The 24,459-nt window shown below is 34.7% G+C and overlaps 1 protein-coding gene and 1 pseudogene across 6 annotated transcripts in view; both read left to right on the top strand.

Moving 5' to 3' along the window:
- SLC9B1 (solute carrier family 9 member B1) overlaps positions 1-24,459 on the top strand; it is a 70,606-nt gene that overhangs the window by 24,315 nt on the left and 21,832 nt on the right. For 3 of the 6 annotated variants that reach the window (XM_035030189.1, XM_035030192.1, XM_035030188.1), the window contains 3 exons: positions 12,916-13,086; positions 14,262-14,404; positions 15,770-15,897. In XM_035030189.1, the coding sequence (XP_034886080.1) occupies positions 12,916-13,086; positions 14,262-14,404; positions 15,770-15,897 (442 nt within the window). Of the gene's footprint in view, positions 1-9,442; positions 9,477-12,915; positions 13,087-14,261; positions 14,405-15,769; positions 15,898-24,459 lie in introns of those variants that run through there. The other 3 variants (XM_035030193.1, XM_035030191.1, XM_035030194.1) reach the window with 3 other exon arrangements.
- Positions 11,941-12,820, top strand: LOC118027052 (annotated as a pseudogene).

Here is a 24,459-nt window from a genome sequence, read left to right as displayed (position 1 = left end):
TCAAGCTGACTCTGCACTGAGTGCAAAGCCTGACGCAGGACTTGATCTCATGACCCTGAGATCACGACCTGAGCAGAAACCAAGAGTCGGACACTTGTGACCGACTGAGCCCTCAGGCAACCCTAAAATTTTACTCTATTTGCTGCTTGCTAACTTTAAACTTTTGAAACCAAATTTTTTTAATTGATTTTCCCTTTAGTAAAAGTTACTTTTTAATTAACATCAATATTTTTAAGGTTCTAAAGCTGAACTTGAACATCTGACAGTGTAAAGTGATCAGATTCCTTTGTAAATATAATGTCTGCACATAGATCTTACATGCACAATTCCCACATTCTATATAGTGAGCATTGTCTATACAGCAATTGTTAGGAGTGGGGTCAGGGCCTGTGAAGAGAGGAAAATGTATTGGTCACAAAAGATTATCCACTGAGATTGAGAACTGCAGTTTGCTCAGAAACTAGGAGTTTTATAACACCAGTATTGAAACTATAAACATACTTGGTTCTCTAACTCGTTTTCCCCTTTGTTTTCTTTCATTTTTGATTTTTCAAATTTAGAGAAATTTATAGGAAAAGGATCTTCCATGTTTCTATCTTGGGGTGTGTATATCCTTGTATTCTCTTTTTCTGTCTCTGTCTTTCTGTCTCCATCTCCATCTGTCTGTCTGGGTCTTATCTCTGCCTCTCTCACACACACACCCATACACCCTACATTCACTAAAGAAACTCTTAAAACATATTCTCTAGATAATAGCATATGTTCTAGATAATGGAGATAGAGCTGCAGTTTCTCTATAAATCATATTTAATTCACCAATCCCATAGTGCATATAAGTTAATTTAGTAAGAAATCTAAACTCTCAACCACATGTAGAAATCAGTCTCATCACTTTTAATCACACTATTTATGTTTTTTACTCAGGTGGTATCTTGCCTAGTTCCAAAGAAATAGATATTCTAGGGGAATAGGTTTGGATTTTAGGCTATTATTCCTTTTTTGTTTCTTTTGAGTTTCCTTTCAATAAAGATACTTTATTTTCAATAAAAGGTACTTTATAACTATTTTCATAAAGTTGTTTTTCCTTTAAATAAAAAAACAGAAAGCTTTATTATACATCCAACTATGATTTTCACATAATCTTAGGGCCAGAATTTCTCCATTAAAATCTTATCATCAGTGTTATGAAGTAATACTTGATGTTACTTTAAAGTTTAGAGCTCAAAAATAATATCCCAGACACTTCCAATTTCTGGTCCAGCATCATTCCTCTACCTTAACATATAAAAAGCTAAACAAACTGAAAAATTAACAACTCTTCTTAGTTCCACCAAATGAAGTAAGGTTAGAGGGCAAATACCTGCCCCCAAAATTGGAGACAGCATGTGGATACAGAGAATCATAACTTATCAGAGCAGAAACCTCTGCAGGAACCAGTACTAGGGGTAGGTAAACCTAAATTGTAATTGACAAATTGGCTAGAGACTCAGTGTGGACAAGTCTGAGGTGGGGGTAGACCAGTCATGGTGTGGGAAACACACTTTTCTGAGTTTTACCTCCAGGAGCCATCTGGCAGGGGGAGGGGGAAAGTAATCATATGCAGTATACCAGAGATTTCTACTCTTCTTAAGAATACCTTCCCTCAAGAGAAACTGTTTTATCAGAACCTAACCTACAGGGATTTTATCAGAACCAAACTGACGTGGGAAAGGAGAAATAACCAACAGTTGCCCCCTCTATATAACCTCCACTAACCACCTTATAAAACCTAATGGGGTAGGAAAAAAAAAAACAAAAAAAAACTGAGAGGCACTTGTGAGGTTCACAGCCCAGGATCACAGGCTCACTAAAGACTGGTTCAGAACTCTATAGAAGTCTTCCCCTTCCCCCACAACTTACCACTATATTACCAAAGGTCTTTTTACCCAGGACGATATATTCACTTTTAAGCAAAAATATATAAGATGTATTAAAAAGCAAAACAAAACAAACAAACAAAAAAACCGCACACACACAGTTTGAAGAGACAAAGAATCACTAGACCCAGATATTGCAGGGATGTTGGAATTATCAGACTGTGAATTTAAAACAACTATGACTAATATACTTAGGGCTCCAATGGAAAAGTAAACATGTAAGAATGGAAAGGTAATATAAGCAGAGAGCTGGAAGTTCTAAGAAAGAACCAAAAAGAAATGCTAAAGAAATTTAAAAACACTAATGGAAATGAATGTCTTTGATGGATTCATTAATAGACTGTACACAGCTGATGAAAGAATCTCTGAGCTTGTGGATCTGTCAATAGGAACTTCCAATGCTGAAAAGTAAGGAGGAAGAAAAGATTGGAAAAAAGGAACAGAATATACAAGAACTGTGGGACAACTACAAAACGTATTGGGAATGGGGCGCCCGGGTGGCTCAGTCATTAAGCGTCTGCCTTCAGCTCAGGTCATGATCCCAGGGTCCTGGGATCAAGGCCCACATCGGTTCCCTTCTCAGCAGGAAGCCTGCTTCTCCCTCTCCCACTCCCCCTGCTTGTGTTCCTGCTCTCACTATCTCTCTCTCTGTCAAATAAATAAATAAAATCTTAAAATAAAAGTAATGGGAATAGCAGAAAAGAAGAGAAAAGGCAGCAGAAGAAATATTTGAAACAATAATGGCTAAGAATTTCCCCCAAATTAATGTCAGATAGAAAACCACAGATCCAGGAAGCTTAGAGAATTCCAAGCAGGATAAATACCAAAAAACAAACAAACAAAAATACTACACCTGGGTATATCATATTCAACCTACAGGAAATCAAAGATTTTTTAAAATCTTGAAAGAAGCCAGAGGAGGAAATAACACTTTACTGATAGGGTAGCAAAGATAAAAATTATATCTGACTTACCTGCAGAAACAATGCAAGCAAAAAGAAAGTGAAATGAAGTATTTAAAGTGTTGAGACAAAAACAACACACCAGCCTAAAATTCTGTACGCTACAAAATCATCATTCAAAAGTTTAGGAGAGGGATTCCTGGGTGGCTCAGTCTGTTAAGTGTCTGATTTTTGAACTGAGGTCATGATCTCAGGGTTGTGAGACTTAGCCTGGGCATGGAGCCTGCTTAAGATTCTCTCTCTCTCTCTCTCTTCCTCTGTTCCTCACCCCCAAATTAAAAAAGAAAAGTGAAGGAGAAATAAAGAGTTTCTCAGACCAACAAAAATCAAACCAGTAAATCTGCCTTGCAAAATGTTAAAAGAAATTCTTCAGAGAGAAAAAATTATATAGGTCAGAAACTCAGATTTACATAAAGAAGGAAGAGCATCAGAGAAAGAATAAGTGATGGTAAAACAAAAACATGTTTTTAATATTCTTAAATGATTGAACAGATAACAGTTCACAATAATAGCAAAAATATATTCACTGATTATAGCTAATACATAAGTGAAATGAATGAAAGCAATGATACAAGAAACAGGAAGAAGGAATTAGGAATACTTTGTTTTTATAAGGTACTTGCACTACCCATGAAGTGGTAGTGTTATTTGAAAATGGACTTGGATTAGTTGAAAATGTATTTTACAAACTCTAGGCAACCTCTAAAAAGAAAATGAAAAAATAAATATAACTGATATGCTAAGAAAGGAGAGAAAATGGAAGTATATAAAATGATCAGTTAATTGGCACAAAAGGTAAGAAAGAATGGAAGACAAAAAATAGAAACAAAAAATAGGGGCAATAAATAGCGAACAGTAACAAACATAGTGGATATTAATCTAACTATATTGATAGTTAGAGGTCAGTGGTCTAAACACACCAGTAAAGGACAGATTGTCAGAGTGTATCAAAAAACCTAGACAAACCATGAGAGACTCTAGACTCCAGGAACCAAACTGAGGGTTACAGAAGGGGGGGATTGGGGGATGGGGTAACTGGGTGATGGGTATTAAGGAGAGCACATATTGTGATGAGCACTGGGTGTTATACGCAACTAATGAATCGTTGAGCACTACGTCAAAAACTAATGATGTACTATATACTGGCTAATTGAATATAATAATTCTTTTAAATTCTAAAAATAAATAAATAAATATTTTTTTAAAACCCTAGAGCTAGCTATATGTTGTCTGTAAGAAACCACTTTAAATATAAAGGCACATAAAATTGAAGGGATGAACAAAGATATACCATATAAACACTAAGTAAAAGAAAGATGAAATATTAAGTTCAGACAGCAGACTTCAGAGTAAGGAATATTATCAGGGATAAAGAAGGGTATTACATAATGATAAAGGAGTCAGTTCCCAAGAAGACATGATAATCCTTAATGTGTATATGTGTCTGACAACAGACATGTTCCCATGTGTCAATTTACATGAAGAAAAAATGAAAGAATGGCAAGAAGAAATATGTGAATCCACACTTATAGTTAGAGACTTCAACAGTCTCTCAGAAAAGTACAGATCCAGCAGGCAGAAAATCAGTAAGGACATAGTTGAACTCAACAACACCATCAATCAATAGGATATAATGAACATTTATAGACTACTTCATCTAAGAATAGCATAATATGCATTATTCTCAAGCTCACATGGAACATTCACTAAGATAGACCAATTCTGTCATACACATACAAAACACCTTAATAAATCTAAAGAATAAAAATCATATAGTGTATGCCCTCAGACCATAAAGGATTTAAACTAAAATTCAAAAGAAAGGCAGCTGGAAAATCCTAAAATACTTGGAGATTAAACAATACATTTCTAAATAATACATGGGAACCTCAAGTGATCTTTTAAAATATTTGGAACTAAATGAAAATGAAAATACAACTTATGAGTATTTGTGGGATGCAGTGAAAGCAGTGCTTAGAGAAATATTTATAGCATTGAACGCACATTTTAGAAAAGAACAAAGATCTAAAATCAACCTTCTAAGCTTCCATATTAGGAAACCGGAAAAAGGAGCAGATTAAACCCAAAGTAAACAGAAGAAAAGAAATAGCAAAAATTAGAGCAGCTATCATTGAAATTTAAAACAATAGCAAAAAATCAATGAAACCAAAGCTGGTTCTTTTGTAAGATTGATACCCTCTATAAGCCTCTAGCGAGGCTAAGAAAAACATAAAGAAGACATAATCCACTAATATCAGAAATTAAAGAGGGGACATCACTACAGATCCCATGGACCTTAAAAAGATAATAAAGGAATACTGTGAACATCCCTTAGCCCACAAATTTGATAATCGAGAAGAAATGGACCAATTCCTTGAAAAACACAATCTGTCAAAATATACATAAGAAGAAATAGACAATCTGAATAGGAATATATCTATTAAATAAATTGAATCAATAATTAATAACCTCCCAAAACAAAAAGCACCAGACCTAAATGGCTTCACTGGTGAATCTTACCAAACATTTAAGAAAGAAATTATACCAATTCTCTACAATCTCTTCCTAAAGATAGAAGCAGAGGGATAGTTCCCAAATCATTCTATGAGGTCAGCATTAGCCTTATACCCAAATCAAATACATTACAAAAAAGAAAACTACAGACTAATATCCCTGATAAACACAGAAGCAGAAATCCTCAACAAAATATTAATGAATCAACAATGTAAAAAGAATTATACATCATACAACCATATGAGATTTATTCTAGGTATGCAAGGTTGGTTCATATTTGAAAATGAATGATTGTAATCCATAACATGAACAGGCTAAAGAAGAAAAATCGTATCATAATAATAGGTGCGGGAAAAACATTTGACAAAATCCAACATCCATCCTAATTTACAGATAGAGGGAAACTTCCTCAACTTGATAAAAAAAAAATAAACTAAAAATCTACAGCCACCATCATACTAAATGGTGAGAAACTAGAACTTTCCCACTAAGATCAGGAATAAGACAAGGATGCCCTCTCTCACTACTTCTTTTCAATATTGTACTAGAAGTCCTGGCTAATACAATAAGAAAAGCAAAAACAAAGTATACAGATTGGGAAGGAAGAAATAAAACTGCCCTTGCTCATAAATGACATGATTGTGTAGAAAATTTAAAAAACTACAAGAAAACTCCAGGGACAACGAATAAGCCAGTATAACAAGATTGCAGGATAAAAGGTTAATATACAAAAGTCAGTTATTTTCATATGTACCAACAGTGAACAAATGGAATTTGAAATTAAAAATACATCACTATTTACATTAGTATCCCTAAAAATAAAATACCTAGGTATATATCTACCAAAATATGTACGAGATCTACACAAGGAAAACTGCAAAACTCTAGTGAAAGAAATCAAAAAAGAACTAAATCAATGCACAGATTTTCCTTGTTCATGGAAGACTCAATATTGTCAAGATGTCAGTTCTTTCCAACTTGATCCATAGATTCAACACAACCCCAATCAAAATCCCAACAAGTTACTTTGTGGGTGCCCACAAACTCATTCTGAGGTTTATATAGAGGCAAAAGACAGAAGAGCCAACATAGTATCAAAGGAGAAAAATTAAAAGCTAGAGAACTAACACTACCCAACTACAAGACGTACTATAAACCTACATATCCTGTGGTCATCATTCACATCAATATAGAAGAGCCTTACAGCAATATGACTTTATTTATCCCTCCTCTGCCCTCTGTGCTAGATTTATATATATTTTCACTTCTACATTCTTTTTACTTCTACATTTATATGTATATATTCTTCTACATTTGCTTTTAAAAAGCCAAAAGTCTTTTTTTTTTAAGTTAAAAAAAGTCTCATATTTGTCCACATATTTACATTCTCTGGTTCTCTCCATTTATTTCTGGCAATCTGAATTTTCATGTGGAATTCTTTCCCTTCAGTCTAAAAAACTTCTTGTAGTGTTTTTTGTAGTATAGGTCTTCTAGCGTTCTTTCAGCTTTTGTCTGAAAGTGTCTCAATTCGGCTTTTTTTTTTTTTAATTGAGGTATAGTTGATATATAACCTTATATTAGTTTTAGTGCACAATATAATGATTCTATATTTGTATATATTACAGAATGATCACCACAATAAGTCTAGTAAACTTCCATCATCATACATAGAAACCTTTTTTTTTCTTGAAATGATAAATTTTAAGATCTACTCTCTTAGCAACTTTCAAATATATAATACAGTATCATTAACTATACTCACCATGCTGTACATTACATCCCAATAACATATTTATTTTCTAACTGGAAGTTTGTAACTTCTGACCCCCTTCACCCATCTTGCCAACCTCCCATCCCTGCCTCTGGCAATCACCAGTTTGTTCTCTGTATCTATAAGCTTGATTTTTAGATTTCATGTATAGGTGAGCATGCAATATTTGTCCTACTTTGTCTGACTTATTTCACGTAGCATAATACCTTCAAGGTCCATCCATGTTGTCTCAGATGGCAAGAGTTTTTTCTTTTCCTTTCTTTTCTTTCTTTTTTTTTTTTAAGATTTTATTTTTAAGTAATCTCTACACCCAACATGGGGCTCGAACTTATGCCAAGAGATCAAGAGTTGCATGCTCCACCAACTGAGCCAGCTAGGCACCCCAAGATTTTTCTTTTTTTATGACTGAAAAATGTTCCATGGTATATATATATATATATATATACCACAATTTATCCGTTCACCCTTAAATGGATACTTACATTGTTTCCCTATCTTGGCTATTGTAAATAATGCTGCAGTGAACATGAGGAGGGTGCATATATATTTTTGACTTATTGTTTTTATTTTCTTTGGATAAAAACTCAGAAGCAGAATTGTTGGATCATATGGTATTTCTATTTTCCTTTCTTCTTGAATCAGTTTTGGTAATTTGTATCTTGAAGAATTTGTCTATTTTATCTAGTTGTCTAATTTTTTAGCTTGAAGTTGTTTACAATATTTCCTTTGCATTATTTTAATTTATCTAAGGTCCAAAGTGATGTTTCCTCTTTAATTCCTGATTTTGGTCATTTGTACCTTCTTTTTCCTTTGTCAGTCTAGCTAGGGACATCTATTTTATTGATCTCAAATAATTAATTTTTATTTCATTGGTTTTCTCTAATGTTTTTGTTTTCTATTTAATTATTTTCCACTTCAATCTTTTTTATTTCATACATTCTACTTACTTTTGGTTTGATTTACTTCTCTTTTTGTAAGTTGTTAAGGTGGAAGTTTTTATTGTCAATTTTAGGTAATTCTTTCTAATATTTTTTTTTTAAGACTTTATTTATTTGACAGAGAAACACAGCGAGAGAGGGAACACAAGCAGGGGGAGTGAGAGAGGTAGAAGCAGGCTTCCTGCCGAGCAGGGAGCCCAATGTGGGGCTGGATCCCAGGACCCTGGGATCATGACCTGAGCTGAAAGCAGATGCTTAACGACTGAGCCACCCACGCGCCCCTCTTTCTAATATTTTTAAAGCTATACATTTCCATCTGTGCCCATCACATCCTATTAATATTGTTATGCTGTGTTTTCATTTTTATTCACTTTAAGATATGTTCTAAGTCCCCTTATGTTTACTTCTTTGACTCAAGATTATTGTTTGCATAATATATCTTTTTCATCTTTTTACATTCAGCCTGTTTCATCCAAAGTATGTTCCTTGTAGACACCAAATAGTTGGATCTTGCTTTTTTTTTTTAAATCCAGTAAGATAATCTTTGCCTTTTGAATTTAGACCATTCACATTACACATAATTACTGATATAGTTGGACTTATGTCTACCATTTTGTTATTTGTTTTCTATAAGTGTCATGTCTTTTGTTTTTCTGTTCATTCTTTACTGCTTCTTTTATGCTAACCAAATATTGTTGGTGCACTATTTCAATTTCCCTGTTGATTTTTTAGTTATATTTTAAAGGTTTTTAGTTTTAGTGATTTGTCTGTGGATTATAATAATTATCTTCAACTTTTCACAATCTACTTCAGTTTAATATTGACTTAATTCCTGTGTTATGTAGTAGCTTTGAGCCAATAGACCTCTATATGCTATAAACTCAACAATATTTTGTTATACTTATTGCTCTTAATAATCTTAACTTTTTAAAAATGTACATGTGTATATATATGTATATGTACATATATATGTATATATATACATATACATACATATATATATATACATACACACAATCTTCTATACTTAGATATTTATTTACCATTTCCAGTGCCCTTTATTGCTTCTTACTGATCCAAATCACCATCTTGTGTCATTTCCTTTCAACTTAAAGCATTTTCTTTAGTATTTCATTAGTGGGGGTGAATTTTTTCTATTTTTGTTTGTCTGGGAATGTATTTCAGCTTCACTTGAAGAATAGTTTTACTACATATTAAATTCTTGATTGATAGGTTTTTTTCCGCACTTTTTTTTTTTTTTTAAGTAGGCTCCATGCCCAGTGTGGTGCCCAGTGAAGGAATTGAACTCACAACCCTGAGATCAAGACCTGAGCTGAGATCAAGAGTCAGATGCTCAACTGACTGAGCCACGCAGGTGCCCCCTTTTCTGCACTTTGAAATGTCACTCCACTGCCCTTTGGCTTTTGTTTTTTCTGATGAAAATGCTGCTGTTAATTGCATTATTGTTCCCCTGTACATGATGAGACATTTTCTTGCTACTTCCAAGATTTTCCTTTTGTCTTTTGTTGCAATTTGATGATGATGATGATGTCTCTAGGTGAGAATCTCTTGTGCTTATTCTACTTGGGATTTGTTGAGCTTCTTATAAGTTAATGTTTTTTATTAACTTTGGGAGGTTTTCAGACATTATATTTTCAAATATGTTTCTGCCCCTTTATATCTTTCTCTTCTCTTCCTGGGACTTCTTTTATGCATATGTTAGTACTCTTGATGGTATCCCATAGGTGTCTGAGGCTCTGTTCATTTTTCTTTATTCCTTTTTTCCTTTAGTTTTTCAGATTGATTAATTAATCTCTATTGATCTATATTCAAGTTCACTGATATTTTCTTTCACAAGCTCAAAAACGCTGTTGAGCCTCTCCAGCCAACTTTTCATTTCAATTGTTGTACATTTCAATTCCAGATTTCCATTTTTAAATAAATTTTATCTCTTTATTGATATTCTTTATTAAATGACACATTGTTGCATTTTCATTATGTGAACATATTTAAAGTGGTTGTTTTGAAAACTTTGTTAATCCAACACCTGGATTCATTTACTCATTGTCTATTGACTTCTTTTTTTTTTTTTTTCTGAATATGGGTTGTATGTTCCCATTTCTTTGCATGTCTAGTAAGTTTAAGTTGAAAATGAAACATTTTAGGGCACCTGGGTGGCTCAGTTGGTTAAGCGACTGCCTTCAGCTCAGGTCATGATCCTGGAGTACCGGGATCAAGTCCCGCATCGGGCTCCCTGCTCAGCGGGGGTTCTGCTTCTCCCTCTGACCCTCTTCCCTCTGGTGCTCTCTGTCTCTCATTCTCTCTCTCAAATAAATAAATAAAATCTTTAAAAAAAAAAGAAAAGAAAAGAAAATGAAACATTTTAGTTACACATTATGGCAACTTTGAATTCAGTTTTATTTTCTTAAGGTGGTTGTTGTTGTTGTTGTTTGGGTAATTTGCATGTACTTAAATTGGTGGAATCATTCTGCCCCATGTTTTGCAGCAGCTGATGTCTCTTAGTTTTTGTTTGTCTTTAGCCTGTCTTCCTAAGGGTTTCTCTTTTGTCTGCATAGCTTAATAGTCACCTAATGATTGAGGGGAGACATTGTGTTTAAGCCATTAAGGCTTCTACCCTCTGCCAAGTGATCTGTAGTTGGGTTGAAGAAGGCATTCAAAATTGCTGCTGGTAATCAAGTCTCACATCATTTTTTTTTTTTTTACTTTTTGCCATACTCTGGAGTCTTCTCTGCACTTGCATACTTTCCCAATCAGCCACAGATATGTGGAGAACTTACCTCAACCTTTCTGAATCTGTCATATCTAAGGTCTCCCAGTTAAATTTTTAGCTTGTCTGCTACTCATATCAACTTGAATTGCAACCTCAAACTAGCACCACTGCATGTTTTTTTCTGCTGATTCTGAAACCAGTCTGCCATTTTTAGCCAGCAAAGTCAGGATTTTCTCCCTCCACTCCATATCAAATCTGCTCCACCTCCTCTGGCAACAAAGCAACTGGTTTTTAATCTAGCTCCATCTGGTAAAACTAAAGTTTTTCCCAAATGAAGTAAGTGAGGGAAAATGAGGGGAGGAGTAATAGCAATCCCAGGCAGGAAGGCCTCAGACTTTCAGCAGTCCTACCCAAAACCCTGGCTTTTTTTTTTTTCTTTAGGAATAAATGCTTCTCTCAGGGAAGTACAAATCAAAACCACAATGAGATACTACCTCACACCTGTCAGAATGGCTAAAATTAACAACACACAAGAAACAAGGGGTGTTGATGAGGAAGCAGAAAAAGGAGAATCCTCTTGCACTGTTGATGGAAATGCAAAACTGGTGCATCCACTCTGGAAAACAGTATGGAGGTTCCTCAGAAAGTTAAAAATAGAACTACTCTACGATCCAGCAATTACAATACTAGGTATTTACCCAAAGAATACAAAAATACAGATTCGAAGGGGTACATGCACCCTAATGTTTACAGCAGCATTATCAACAATAGCCAAACTATGGAGAGAGCCCAATGTCCATCAACTGATGAATGGATAAGGAAGATGTGATATATATGTGATATATATGTATATATCACATCTTCCTTATATATATATATAATTATATATATATAAAATTGAATATTAATCAGCCTTCAAAAAGAATGAAATCTTGCCATTTGCAATGACATGGATGGAGCTTCAGTGTATTATGCTAAGCAAAATAAATCAGTCAGAGAAAGACAAATACCATATGATTTCACTCATATGTGGAATTTAAGAAACAAAAGCTACTCTAAGATATAAAATGAAGTAAATCTCGTAATATTACCATAACTATATTATGAGAATAGTTTAACACTTTAAAGGACTCACATATACTTTTAAAATATTTTTTTAAATAATAATACTTTGGCTCTTCCCCTAAGCGGCCTGAGGTGACCTCAGAAAATGTTTCGCTATTCGCTTGACCCAGAAAACCCTACAAAATCATGCAAATCAAGAGATTCAAATCTGCGTATTCACTTTAAGAACACATGTGAAACTTCCCAGGCCATCAAGGGTAGGCATATCCGAAAAGCCACCAAGTATCTGAAGGATGTCACTTTGCAGAAGCAGTGTGTGCCATTCTGTCGCTACAATGGTGGAGTTGGTAGGTGTGCCCAGGCCAAACAGTGGGGCTGGACATAGGGTCGGTGGCCCAAGAAGAGTGCTGAATTTTTACTGCACATGCTTAAAATTCAGAGAATAATGCTGAACTTAAGGGTTTAGATGTTGGTTCTTTGGTCATTGAGAACATCCAGGTGAACAAAGCCCCCAAGATACAGCACAGAATTTACAGGGCTCATGGTTGGATTAACCCACACATGAGCTCTCCCTGCCACATTGAGATGATCCTTACTGAAAAAGAGCTGATTGTTCCTAACCAGAAGAGGAGGTTTCACAGAAGAAAAGATATCCCAGAAGAAACTGAAGAAACAAAAACTTATGGTCCGGGAGTAAATTCTGCATAGAATAAATGCAAATAAAAATAAAAAGAAGAGAATGTTGGTTGTCTTTTATTATTAAACATATTTCAAGTATCCTCAAAAAATAATAATAATACTTTGTTAAAAACTTGTCCCATAAATTCATAGGGACTTTGGAATATATGTTAAACAGATATCTCTTCAATTATACTAGCAAGCAACATTAGTCTATGCTATGTATTATTCATTATATAGGACTATTAATATGATATTTGATAAAATAGAATTCATCTTTTGTACATATGTATCTATGTCTATGTAGATATATAGATACATGGTTTTTTTTATATTTCAGGAGTTGCATTTTTTATGGCATGGTGTGTAGTCTGGTCATTCTCAGGCCCTGAAGTTCTCCCTGGTGGAAATTTATTTGGACTATTAATTATCTTTTATAGTGCCATTATTGGGGGGAAACTTTTGGAACTCATTAGAATACCTTCAGTGCCTCAACTTCCACCTCTTCTTGGTAAGTGTACAGTTAGCTCTTATTTTTTTGTTATTAACTATGTGCAAATTATGAACATACTCTAGTCAGAATAGATATAATTTAGAAATATTTCAATGTAATATGATCTTTATGTATGTATTTACTGTATATGTATGCATATAGCTCATTTATAGAACTATTTATTCTTTCTACACATGAGCACACAGATTTTTTTTCTGAAATATATTTTTGAAATAATTTAAATATATTCAATATATGATTCCTGTTGCCTTATTGTTTAATAGGACATTTTTTAGTTAATTTTAAATATATTGTAGAAAAGACTGAATTTTTCTATAGATAGCCTAACTCAAATACAATTGTAAGATTTAAATACTATAGTGATTAGGGCATAAGAAGGTTTTATGGTTTTTGAGTAAGCTATTTGAGTAAGCTATGTATTCATGGATACATGATCTGCCTAACTAGTATTATATCCTATTTCTTCATTACCATTAGTTTATAACTCTCCATCTGGACAGAGGGAAATTAGTGGAAGAACTTCTACTAGTGCTGTCTCATATCTTCTAAGTATTCAATACACCCAAATATTCAGTACACTGTCATTAGAGATAATCACTCCATCCTATTGCTAATACCCTTTCTATGTCCACAACACCCTTTCAGCACCTGCTAAGTATTTATTGAATCTTCTTTTTCTCCAAAACTTCCACTCTTGTCCTAGCTTAGGCTATTTGTTTTCCAACTCTTCCATGGACTATGGCAGAGCCTTCTAATTGTTCTCTCCTCCAGTTTTGTGTCTATCTAATTCATCAAGACCATCACAGAAAATACAAGACTCATTATGTCACTTCCTCCTAAAACTTCCCTATGGTGCATTACTCTGCCAAAGCAATGGGAGTAGAGGCTGCAGGGGGGTTAGCTTCATATTTTCTGGCCCCTCCTGCCCATTCTCCCACTCCTATCCGTGCCCTTTATGTTCCAACAACACTGAATTACTTGTTGCAGCCTTTTGAGATATGTCATTTCTTATCTCCGTTCCTTTACTTATGCTGCCTCCTCTATTTGTATGTAAGCTACCCTTCACCGAAGCAATGAGACGTAGTGTGTTTGAAGAAGGGAAATTAAACATTTCTCTTTCCTAACTTAGAAAAATGAGCTGAATCAGACATGCCTATTTTCTTTCTTTTAAGGGATGTTACTGGCTGGTTTTACTGTCAGGAATGTTCCATTCCTCAGTAATTACATCCATGTTAATAACACGTGGTCTTCAACTTTAAGAACCACTGCCCTTACCGTTATCCTAATACAAGCTGGGCTTGGACTCGATCCACAGGTAGATTTCTAATTATATCTTGAAAAAAAATATTTTAAATATTAGAGGCTAGTAAAAAAGAAAAAGAGGCAAAATTTTTGTTATAGCTGTTCCAAGTGAAGCCTGTAAGCAAAACTAAGATAGAGAAAAGGGTTTTGCAGAAATACTGGCATCTTACAATTTCTACTTCTGGTCACCATTATTACTGATATGAAGAGAATTATTATGATGTAAGATCTCTATTAGAGATCATCTTTAATCATGTGAGATCTTTATTAGAGCTCATCTTTAATTATGTGCATAGAAATACATGTCCCTTGTACAGCATTTGTATTATTTGGGAGCTGCAGCTTTTCTATGGAGAACTATTTACTTTTCAATTAATAAAGGATAAGGCCCACTCCTAAACTGTTTTTGCTTTTCTTTTGTTTTGTTTTTCAGAGGGGTTAAGAATTTTGGTAGTATTTTTTGTTTCGTGACATTTTCCACCCCACAGAAGTATGTGCCTGATTACCTTTGCATTATTGTAGAAGCTAATCTTTTTAAATATTTCTTAAAATATTAATATCTAGGAATCATAAATCTATTTGGGTTTTAAAAAGATGACTATTCATGAGTATAACAGTACTCAAACAGCAAATAGATGAGTGTAGTGGAAATATGTCAAGAGAATAAAGACAGGGGCACCTGGGTGGCTCCGTTGGTTAAGAATCTGCCTTCTGTTCAGGTCATGATCCCAGGGTCTTGGGATGGAGCCCCCACTTCAGGCTCTCTGCGCAGCAGGGAGCCTGCTTCTCCCGCTCCCTCTGCAGCTCCCCCCTGCTTCTGCGCTCTCTCTCTGTGTGTGTCAAATAAATTTAAAAATCTTTTTTAAAAAGAGCATAAAGACAGTGATAATTTATTATATTCTCCAGTAGAAAAATCAAACCAATGAGAAAATTTTAAAGTTCTCCGTTTTAGTGAGTTATGCTGTCTTTAAGTGATTTTCTCTTTTGGCACATTGATATTTTCTATTATAATTATTAAATTGATCCAACAAGTCATTTCTAAAAGTTAACTGATGGAAATAAACCTATAGGTTACTTTCATTATACTATTTACAAGGAAGATTAAGAAGGTAGAAATAGTTATTTAATTACAGACAAATGGATCTTTTAAAATAATTTAAATACAACAATGTTTTATAAAATGTGAAATAGTTTCTAATTCCAATCTGACATATAAAATGAGGTGCATTAGCATTTCAAGCCCAGTGGAATAATCTGGAAGATTTAGTTTAGTAAAAGCTAATTAATCAAAAAAGACTATATATTTCAGAATTTACTTAAATAATTTTCTTGTTGGCCATTATAAGTTTGTCTAAATGTGATTATTTTTATATTTCAGGCTTTGAGGCATTTGAAGAGAGTTTGTTTAAGGTTGGCTATTGGTCCCTGCCTCATGGAGGCATGTTCAACTGCTGTTGTTTCCCACTTCCTTATGAATTTTCCCTGGCAATGGGGATTTCTATTGGGGTAACTTTTTCTTATTTTCTCTACAAAATTTCCAGTTAAGGATGCTTGGTTTAAAATTACCGAAATAATCAGAATATTATATAGACAAATTTCTCATTAAAATTATTTTCACAATGATAGGAAACCTTGAAAATTGGTTGGTCAGAAGCAGAGCCATGTCCTTAATCTACCATATCATTAACAAACATGCATAGTCCCTAAATGTTTAGGGCAAGATAATTCACTTCATCAATTTATTCCTTCTCTCCTATGTGATAATCTATTTCTACTTTTTAACCCATTCAGTGGCCTTTTCCTTATACATTGTATGTATATATTATATACATATATGAGAGAGATTTTGTATAGATATAGATATTGTAACAAAAATACTCTTTCCCTATATCCAATGTCCCATCTATTTTCCCACATCCATTTCCCTTCATGTCCCAGTTCCTCAGAATAAGTCTATAATCACCCTCTCTAGATCCTGAACTCATTTTAATTTTTCAATGCATTTACCTTTTGCCTCTACTTATCCATTCGAATGTATAGTAAAGTTCACCCATTGCATACTTACTGCCAAATGCAGTGGATTCTTTAAAATTAATTATTATTATAAAAGTAATACCCATGTGCATTTTACTTTTGAAAAATTAGAACTTTACAGACACAAGTAAAAAGCCTTTTAACCATGCCTTCAAATCCTAGTGCCCATGCCCCTACCCAAAGTAACAACTTTTATGAGTTTTATATTACCATTCTAGACCTGTAAAATTAATATTCCATATGATTGATATGAAAATAGATAAAATAATACTCTGTTTTCCAGGGATATATCTACTGTATACATACATATTATATAAATCCTATCAAAGAATGTATCACTTTCTTTGCAATTTTCTCTTTACTCAACAGTATTCTTGAGATTATACACATTAAAAAATGTAGTTCACTTGTTTTTGTATAGTGTTACATTGTATGATAAGACCAGATTTTATTTACAGTGTTACAACAAATACATTTTATTTGTCTCATTTTGCACAAATATGAGTTTTTCTAGAATAGTTACCTAGGTTATGTACATTTTCAGTTTTGATGGATACTATCAAAATGCCTTCAACACATACCAATTTGCCCTATCACCAGCAGGGTTGAAAATAACTGTTATTCTCTCACATCCTTGCAAATTCTTGATATTACCAAACTTTTATGATTTCTTCCAATCTGGTAAATGAAAAATGATATTTCATTGTTTTTTTAATATGCATTTATGTGTTTATTAATGAGCTTAGGTATTTTTATACTAACCTCTTAATATCCTTTTTCTATTTTTCTGTTATTCTTTTCTTTCTTATTATTTCAACATTTTGTTACAAGTATTGCAAATATCTTGTCCTAGTACACCACTAGATATATAACTTTGCTTATGGTGCCTTCCTTTTTATCTAAAAAGGGTATTTTATTATTTCCAACAGATAGAAGAGCAAATACATAAAACCATTTCTTGACCTTGAAAATCAAAAAGAAAAACGAGGGCATGGGGAGACAGAGTGTAACTGCTTTTGCTATACCAAAGGGTTTTTTAATGTAATCGAATTTATCAAAATTTCTGTTTCTGCTTAATGTCTTTCTATGTGTCATTCAAAAGGTCCTTTTTAAACTATGATCACAAATATATTCTTTTATATTTTATTCTTATTATGTTTAAGTTAATTTTTTTTAAAGATTTTATTTATTTATTTGAGAGCGAGAATGAGAGAGAGAGAGAGAGAGAGAGCATGAGAGGGGGAGGGTCAGAGGGAGAAGCAGACTCCCTGTCGAGCAGGGAGCCCGATGCAGGACTCGATCCTGGGACTCCAGGATCATGACCTGAGCCGAAGGCAGTCGCTTAACCAACTGAGCCACCCAGGCGCCCCTGTTTAAGTTAATTTTTAAAAATTCTTTTAAAATAGAGTTTATTACATGTGAGGATCTAGCTGCATTCTTTTTTTTTTTTATTACATATGATGTATTATTTGTTTCAGTGGTACAGGTCTGTGATTCATCAGTCTTACACAACTCACAGAGCTCACCATAGTACACACCCTCCCCAATGTCCATCACCCAGCCACCCCATCACTCCCACCCCCCTCCACTCCAGCAACCCTCAGTTTGTTTCCTGAGATTAAGAGTCTCTTATGGTTTGTCTCCCTCTCTGGTTTCGTCTTGTTTCATTTTTCCCTCCCTTCCCCTATGATCCTCTGTCTTGTTTCTCAAAATCCTCATATCATTGAGATCATATGATACTTATCTTTCTCTGATTGACTTATTTCGCCTAGCATAATACCTTCTAGCTCCATCCACGGTTGCAAATGGCAAGATTTCATTTTTTTGATGGCTGCATAATACTCCATTGTATATATATATACCACATCTTCTTTATCCATTCATCTGTTGATGGACATCTAGGCTCTTTCCATAGTTTGGCTGTTGTGGACATTGCTGTTATAAACCTGGGGGTGCACGTACCCCTTTGGATCACTACATTTTTATCTTTGGGGTAAATACCCAGTAGTGCAATTGCTGGGTCATAGGGTAGCTCTAGTTTTGACTTTTTGAAGAACCTCCATACTGTTTTCCAGAGTGGCTGTACCAGCTTGCATTCCCACCAACAGTGTAGGAGGGTTCCCCTTTCTCTGCATCCTCACCAACATCTGTTGTTTCCTGACTTGTTAATTTTAGCTGTTCTGACTGGTGTGTGGTGGTATCTCATTGAGGTTTTGATTTGTATTTTCCTGATGCCAAGTGATGTTGAGCACTTTTTCATGTGTCTGTTAGCCACTTGGATGTCTTCTTTGCAGAAATGTCTGTTCATGTCTTCTGCCCATTTCTTGATGGGATTAGTTGTTCTTTGGGTGTTGAGTTTGATAAGTTCTTTATAGATTTGGATACTAGCCCTTTATCTGATATGTCATTTGCAAATATCTTCTCCCATTCTGTCAGTTGTCTTTTGGTTTTGTTGACTATTTCCTTTGCTGTGCAAAAGCTTTTTATCTTGATGAAGTCCCAATAGTTCATTTTTGCCCTTGCTTCCCTTGCCTTTGGCGATGTTTCTAGGAAGAAGTTGCTGTGGCTGAGGTCGAAGAGGTTGCTGCCTGTGTTCTCCTCTAGGATTTTGATGGACTCCTGTCTCACATTGAGGTCTTTCAACCATTTGGAGTCTATTTTTGTGTGTGGTGTAAGGAAATGGTCCAGTTTCATTCTTCTGCATGTGGCTATCCAATTTTCCCAACACCATTTGTTGAAGAGACTGTCTTTTTTCCATTGGACATTCTTTCCTGCTTTGTCAAAGATGAGTTGACCATAGAGTTGAGGGTCCATTTCTGGGCTCTCTATTCTGTTTCATTGATCTATGTGTCTGTTTTTGTGCCAGTACCATACTGTCTTGATGATTACAGCTTTGTAATAGAGCTTGAAGTCCGGAATTGTGATGCCACCAGCTTTGCTTTGCTTTTTCTTTTTTTTTTTCTTTTTTTTTTAAAGATTTTATTTATTTATCTGAGAGAGAGAATGGGAGACAGAGAGCATGAGAGGGAGAAGCAGACTCCCCGCCGAGCAGGGAGCCCGATGCGGGACTCGATCCCGGGACTCCAGGATCATGACCTGAGCTGAAGGCAGTTGCTTAACCGACTGAGCCACCCAGGCGCCCTGCTTTGCTTTTTCAACATTCCTCTGGCTATGCGGGGTCTTTTCTGGTTCCATACAAATTTTAGGATTATTTGTTCCATTTCTTTGAAAAAAGTGGATGGTATTTTGATAGGGATTGAATTAAATGTGTAGATTGCTCTAGGTATTATAGACATTTTCACAATATTTGTTCTTCCCATGATCATGGAGTGTTTTTCCATTTCTTTGTGTCTTCCTCCAATTTCTTTCATGAGTATTCTATAGTTTTCTGAGTACAGATTCTTTGCCTCTTTGGTTAGATTTATTCCTAGGTATCTTATGGTTTTGGGTGCAATTGTAAATGGGATTGACTACTTAATTTCTCTTTCTTCTGTCTTTTTGTTGGTGTATAGAAATGCCACTGATTTCTGTGCATTGATTTTACATTCTGCCACTTTACTGAATTCCTGTTCTAGCAGTTTTGGGGTGGAGTCTTTTGGGTTTTCCACATAAAGTATCATATCATCTGCAAAGAGTGAGAGTTTGACTTCTTCTTTGCCGATTCGGATGCCTTTTATTTCTTTTTGTTGACTGATTGCTGAGGTTAGGACTTCTAATACTATGTTGAATAGCAGTGGTGATAGTGGACATCCCTGCCGTGTTCCTGACCTTAGGGGGAAAACTCTCACTTTTTCCCCATTGAGTATGATGTTCACTGTGGGTTTTTCTTTTCTTTTTTTTTTTTTTTTTTAAGATTTTATTTATTTATTTGACAGGGAGAGACACAGCAAGAGAGGGAATACAAGCAGGGTGAGTGGGAGAGGGAGAAGCAGGCTTCCCGCTGAGCAGGGAGCCGGTCGCGGGGCTTGATCCCAGGACCCTGGGATCATGACCTGAGCCGAAGGCAGATGCTTAACAACTGAGCCACCCAGGCGCCCCTCGCTGTGGGTTTTTCATAGACGGTTTTTATGATACTGAGGTATGTACCCTCTATCCCTACACTGTGAAGAGTTTTAATCAAGAAAGGATTGGATCTAGCTACATTCTTTTCCACACGAATAGGTAGTTGTCTCAACACCATTTATAGAAAACTTCTTTCTTGTCCCCATTGATTTGAAATGTTGATTTTATCATGTAACAAATCCCATAGATTTGTTTTTATACTTTGTGTTCTATTTTCTTCCAATCTATTTTCTCTATTTCTATGTCACTATTCTAGGGTTTTAACTATTTTGCCTTTACAAAAACAGTATCTTCTTGTTTACATTGACTTGGTTTTTCATTCTAAGCTCTTATTCTCCCAAATGAATTTTAGAATCAGCTAGTCAAGTTCAATGAAAAATCCTGAGAATATTTTAATTGGCTAGCAACAAATTAATAAATTAATTTGGAGGAGAGGTGACAATGTCATAATATTGAGACATCTCCCCAATTATTTAGGTGTTATCTTAAGTTCTACAGTGTTTATAATTTTTAGAAAGATCTAGATTATCTTCATAGTTTTGTTCTTAGGTATTTTGTGTTTTTTATTGATGTTATTGATAGATTTTTTCATAACATTTTCTAATTAGTTTTTGCAGATATATAAGAAAGCTACTGATTTTTTTAAAATAAATTTTATTGTGGTACAGTTCACATACAATAGAATGAGCACCCATTTTGTAGTGAACATTTCAATGAGTTTTGACAAATTTATATACCCATGTAACCATCAGCACAATTGAGATGCCAATTATTTTCATTACCCCTCCACAAATTCTCTTGAGCCCCCTCAGTCAATTCCACATGGGCCCCAGGCAACCCACAATCTATTTTCTGTCACAATAGGTTCAATTTTTTTAGAGTTTTAAATAAATGCAATTATATATACTCTTTTGTTTCTGGCTTCATTTGGTCAGCAAGTTGTTTTTGAGATGCATCCATATTATGCATTCCATTATATTGCAGAGTAGTATTTCGTTGTATGAATATGCCACCAACTTTATTCACTTGTTGATGGATATTTAGATTGTTTCCAGTTCAGCCATTACAAATAAAGCTGCTATGAACTTTTGCATTCAAGTCTTTGTGTAGACATTTGTTTTCATTTCTTAGGGAAATACCTAAGAGTAGATTTCCTGGATCATATGGTAAGATAATGTTTAATTTTATTTTAAAAATGGGGCTCCTGGCTGGCTCAGTCAGTAGAGCATGCAACTCTTGATTTCAGGGTTGTGAGTTGTGAGCAGGGTTGTGAGCCCCACATAGAGATTACTTATAATAAAATCTTTAAAAGAATATAAATAAATAAATAAATAAATAAATAAATAAATAGTGCCAAACAATTTTCCAAAGTATTGTAGTATATTCCCACCAACAATGTATAAAATTCTAGGCCATCCACATCCTCTCCAATACTTGGTAGTGTCTGTTTACTTAATTTTATCATTTTTAGTGGATGTGTAGTGGTATAAAATTGTGGCTTTAGGCAAGGGAAACAAAAGCAAAAGTAAACTATTGGGACTTCATCAAGATAAAAAGCTTCTGCACAGCAAAGGAAACAATCAACAAAACTAAAAGGCAACCTTTGGAATGGGAGAAGATACTGGCAAATGACATATCTGATAAAGGATTGGTATCTAAAATGTATAAAGAACTTATATAACTCAACACCCAAAAAAACAACTAATCCAGTTTAAAAATAAGCAGAAGACATGAATAGACATTTTTCCAAAGAAGACATACAGATGGCTAACAGACAGATGAAAAGATGCTTAACATCACTTATAATGAGGGACATGCAAATCGAAACCACAATGAGATATCACCTCCCACCTGTCAGAATGGCTAAAATTAACAAATTAACAGGAAACAACAGATGTTGGCAAGGATACAGCGAAAAGGGAACCCTCTTACAATGTGGGTGGGAATGCAAACTGGTGCAGCCACTCTGGAAAACAGTATGGAGTTTCCTCAAAAAGTTAAAAATAGAACTGCCCAACAATCCAGCAGTGCACTACTAGGTATTTACCCAAAGGATAAAAAAATACTGATTCAAAGGAATACATGTATCCCAGTGTTTATAGCAGCATTGTCAACAATAGCCATATTATGGAAAGAGGCCAGGTGTCCATCAGCTGATGAATGGATAAAGAAAATGTGGTATATATATGTATGTAAACTCTCTAGCTCTATCCGTGTTGTTGCAAATGGCAAGATTTCATTCCTTTTTATGGCTGAACAATACTCCGTTATGTATACGCTCACCCCACATCATCTTTATCCATTCATCAGCTGATGGACATCTGGACTGCTTGCACTTCATTTTGGATATATTTTATTGCTATGTCTTCAACTTCATTGATCTTTTCTTCTTCAGTGTTCCACCTTCTCTCAATACTATCCAGTGTTTTTTAAACTCAGATATTGCATTTTTTTGTTTTGTAAGCCATCGTACATTTCTTTCCAACTTTATTGAGATATAATTCACATATAACATTTTGTGAGTTTAAGATATACAACGTGTTGATTTGATACACTTATATATTGCAAAATGATTACCAACATAGCATTAGTTAATGCCTCCATCTTGTCCCATAATTACCTTTTTGTATGTGTGTGGTGAGAACATTTAAGACCATCTCTCTTAGCAACTTTCAAGTATATAATACAGTACCATTAACTATAATCACCACGCTGTACATTAGATCTCCAAAACTTACTCATCTTATAATTGGAAGTTTATACTCTATTGACCAACATTTCCCCATTTCTCCCACCACCCCCCCGAGACCCTAGTAACCATCATTTTACTCTATTTCTATGAGTTCAGCTTTTTTAGATTCCACACTTAAGTGAGATCATACGGTAGTTGTCTTTCTCTGTCTGACTTATTTCACTTAGCGTAATGCCCTCAAGGTCCATCCATGTTGTTGCAAATGGCAGCACTTCTTTCTTTCTCGTGGCTGAATAATATTCCATTGCATATGTGTGAGTGTGTGTGTGTACACACACATATATACCACACACACATGCAACTTCTTTATCTACTCATCCATTGGCAGATACTCAGGTTGTTTCCATCAGATACTGCCATTTTTTATTTCAAAAGTTCTCTTGGCTCTTCATTCTGTCTTCCACTTTTTTCCCTATTATGTTCATGTTTTCCTTTAGATTCTTAAGGAACATATTTATATGTAACATGTTTCTAACAGCTGTGTTAACATATTGATCTATCATATCCTTCATTGCTGTCATTTTGGATCTGTGTTCTAGTAACTGATTTTCCCTCCAGTTATAGGTTACATTATCCTGCCCCCTCATATCTCTAGTAATCAGATGCTGGATTTTGTAAGTTTTACATTGTTGAAATCTGGATTTTGTTATTTTTCTTTAGAGTGTTAGACTTTGTCCCAGAAGGCAGTTTTAAATTATGTGTGAATTTGTTGATTCTTTCAAGTCTCATTTTTAAGATCTTTTAGGGATTACCTAGAGTAGCCTTACTGTAGGACTAATTTAGTTTCCTTCTAAGATGTAGTCCTTCTGAGTCTCTACTGAATGCTTTATGTATTTGATGAAGTATCTCCACTCTAGTTGGTGGGAACCCAAAGGTTTTCCCAGCCTTCTGTGAGCTCTGGAAATTATTTATCTTATTGCTTCTGGGTAATCTTTCTCTAGGTGTTGTACTTGTCCAGATTTATGGGGTTTTACTCTATGCCCTTCCTCATTGGTGTTCAACCAAAGACACAGGGAGTCCTTCATGCAAATTTCTGGAACTTTTGTCTTTCCCTCCCTCAGGTACTCTGCTCTGAAAATTTTATCTGCCTTGGCTTTCCAGACTCTTTTCTCCTCAACTCAGCCAGTTTATTGGGCTTTGTTTGATTTTCCTCCACCACAGCCTTGAAATTGCTCCCAATCAGAAAACCTGGGCAATGGTGAGATTTAATTCATTTCCCT

The sequence above is a fragment of the Mirounga leonina genome, unplaced genomic scaffold (genome assembly GCF_011800145.1).
Source record: "Mirounga leonina isolate KUSES-001 unplaced genomic scaffold, KU_Mleo_1.0 Mir_357, whole genome shotgun sequence".
In the NCBI taxonomy this organism is placed as follows: Eukaryota; Metazoa; Chordata; class Mammalia; order Carnivora; family Phocidae; genus Mirounga; species Mirounga leonina.
The sequence above is the reverse complement of the archived record's forward strand: the minus strand, read 5'-3'. Positions and strand labels throughout refer to the sequence as shown.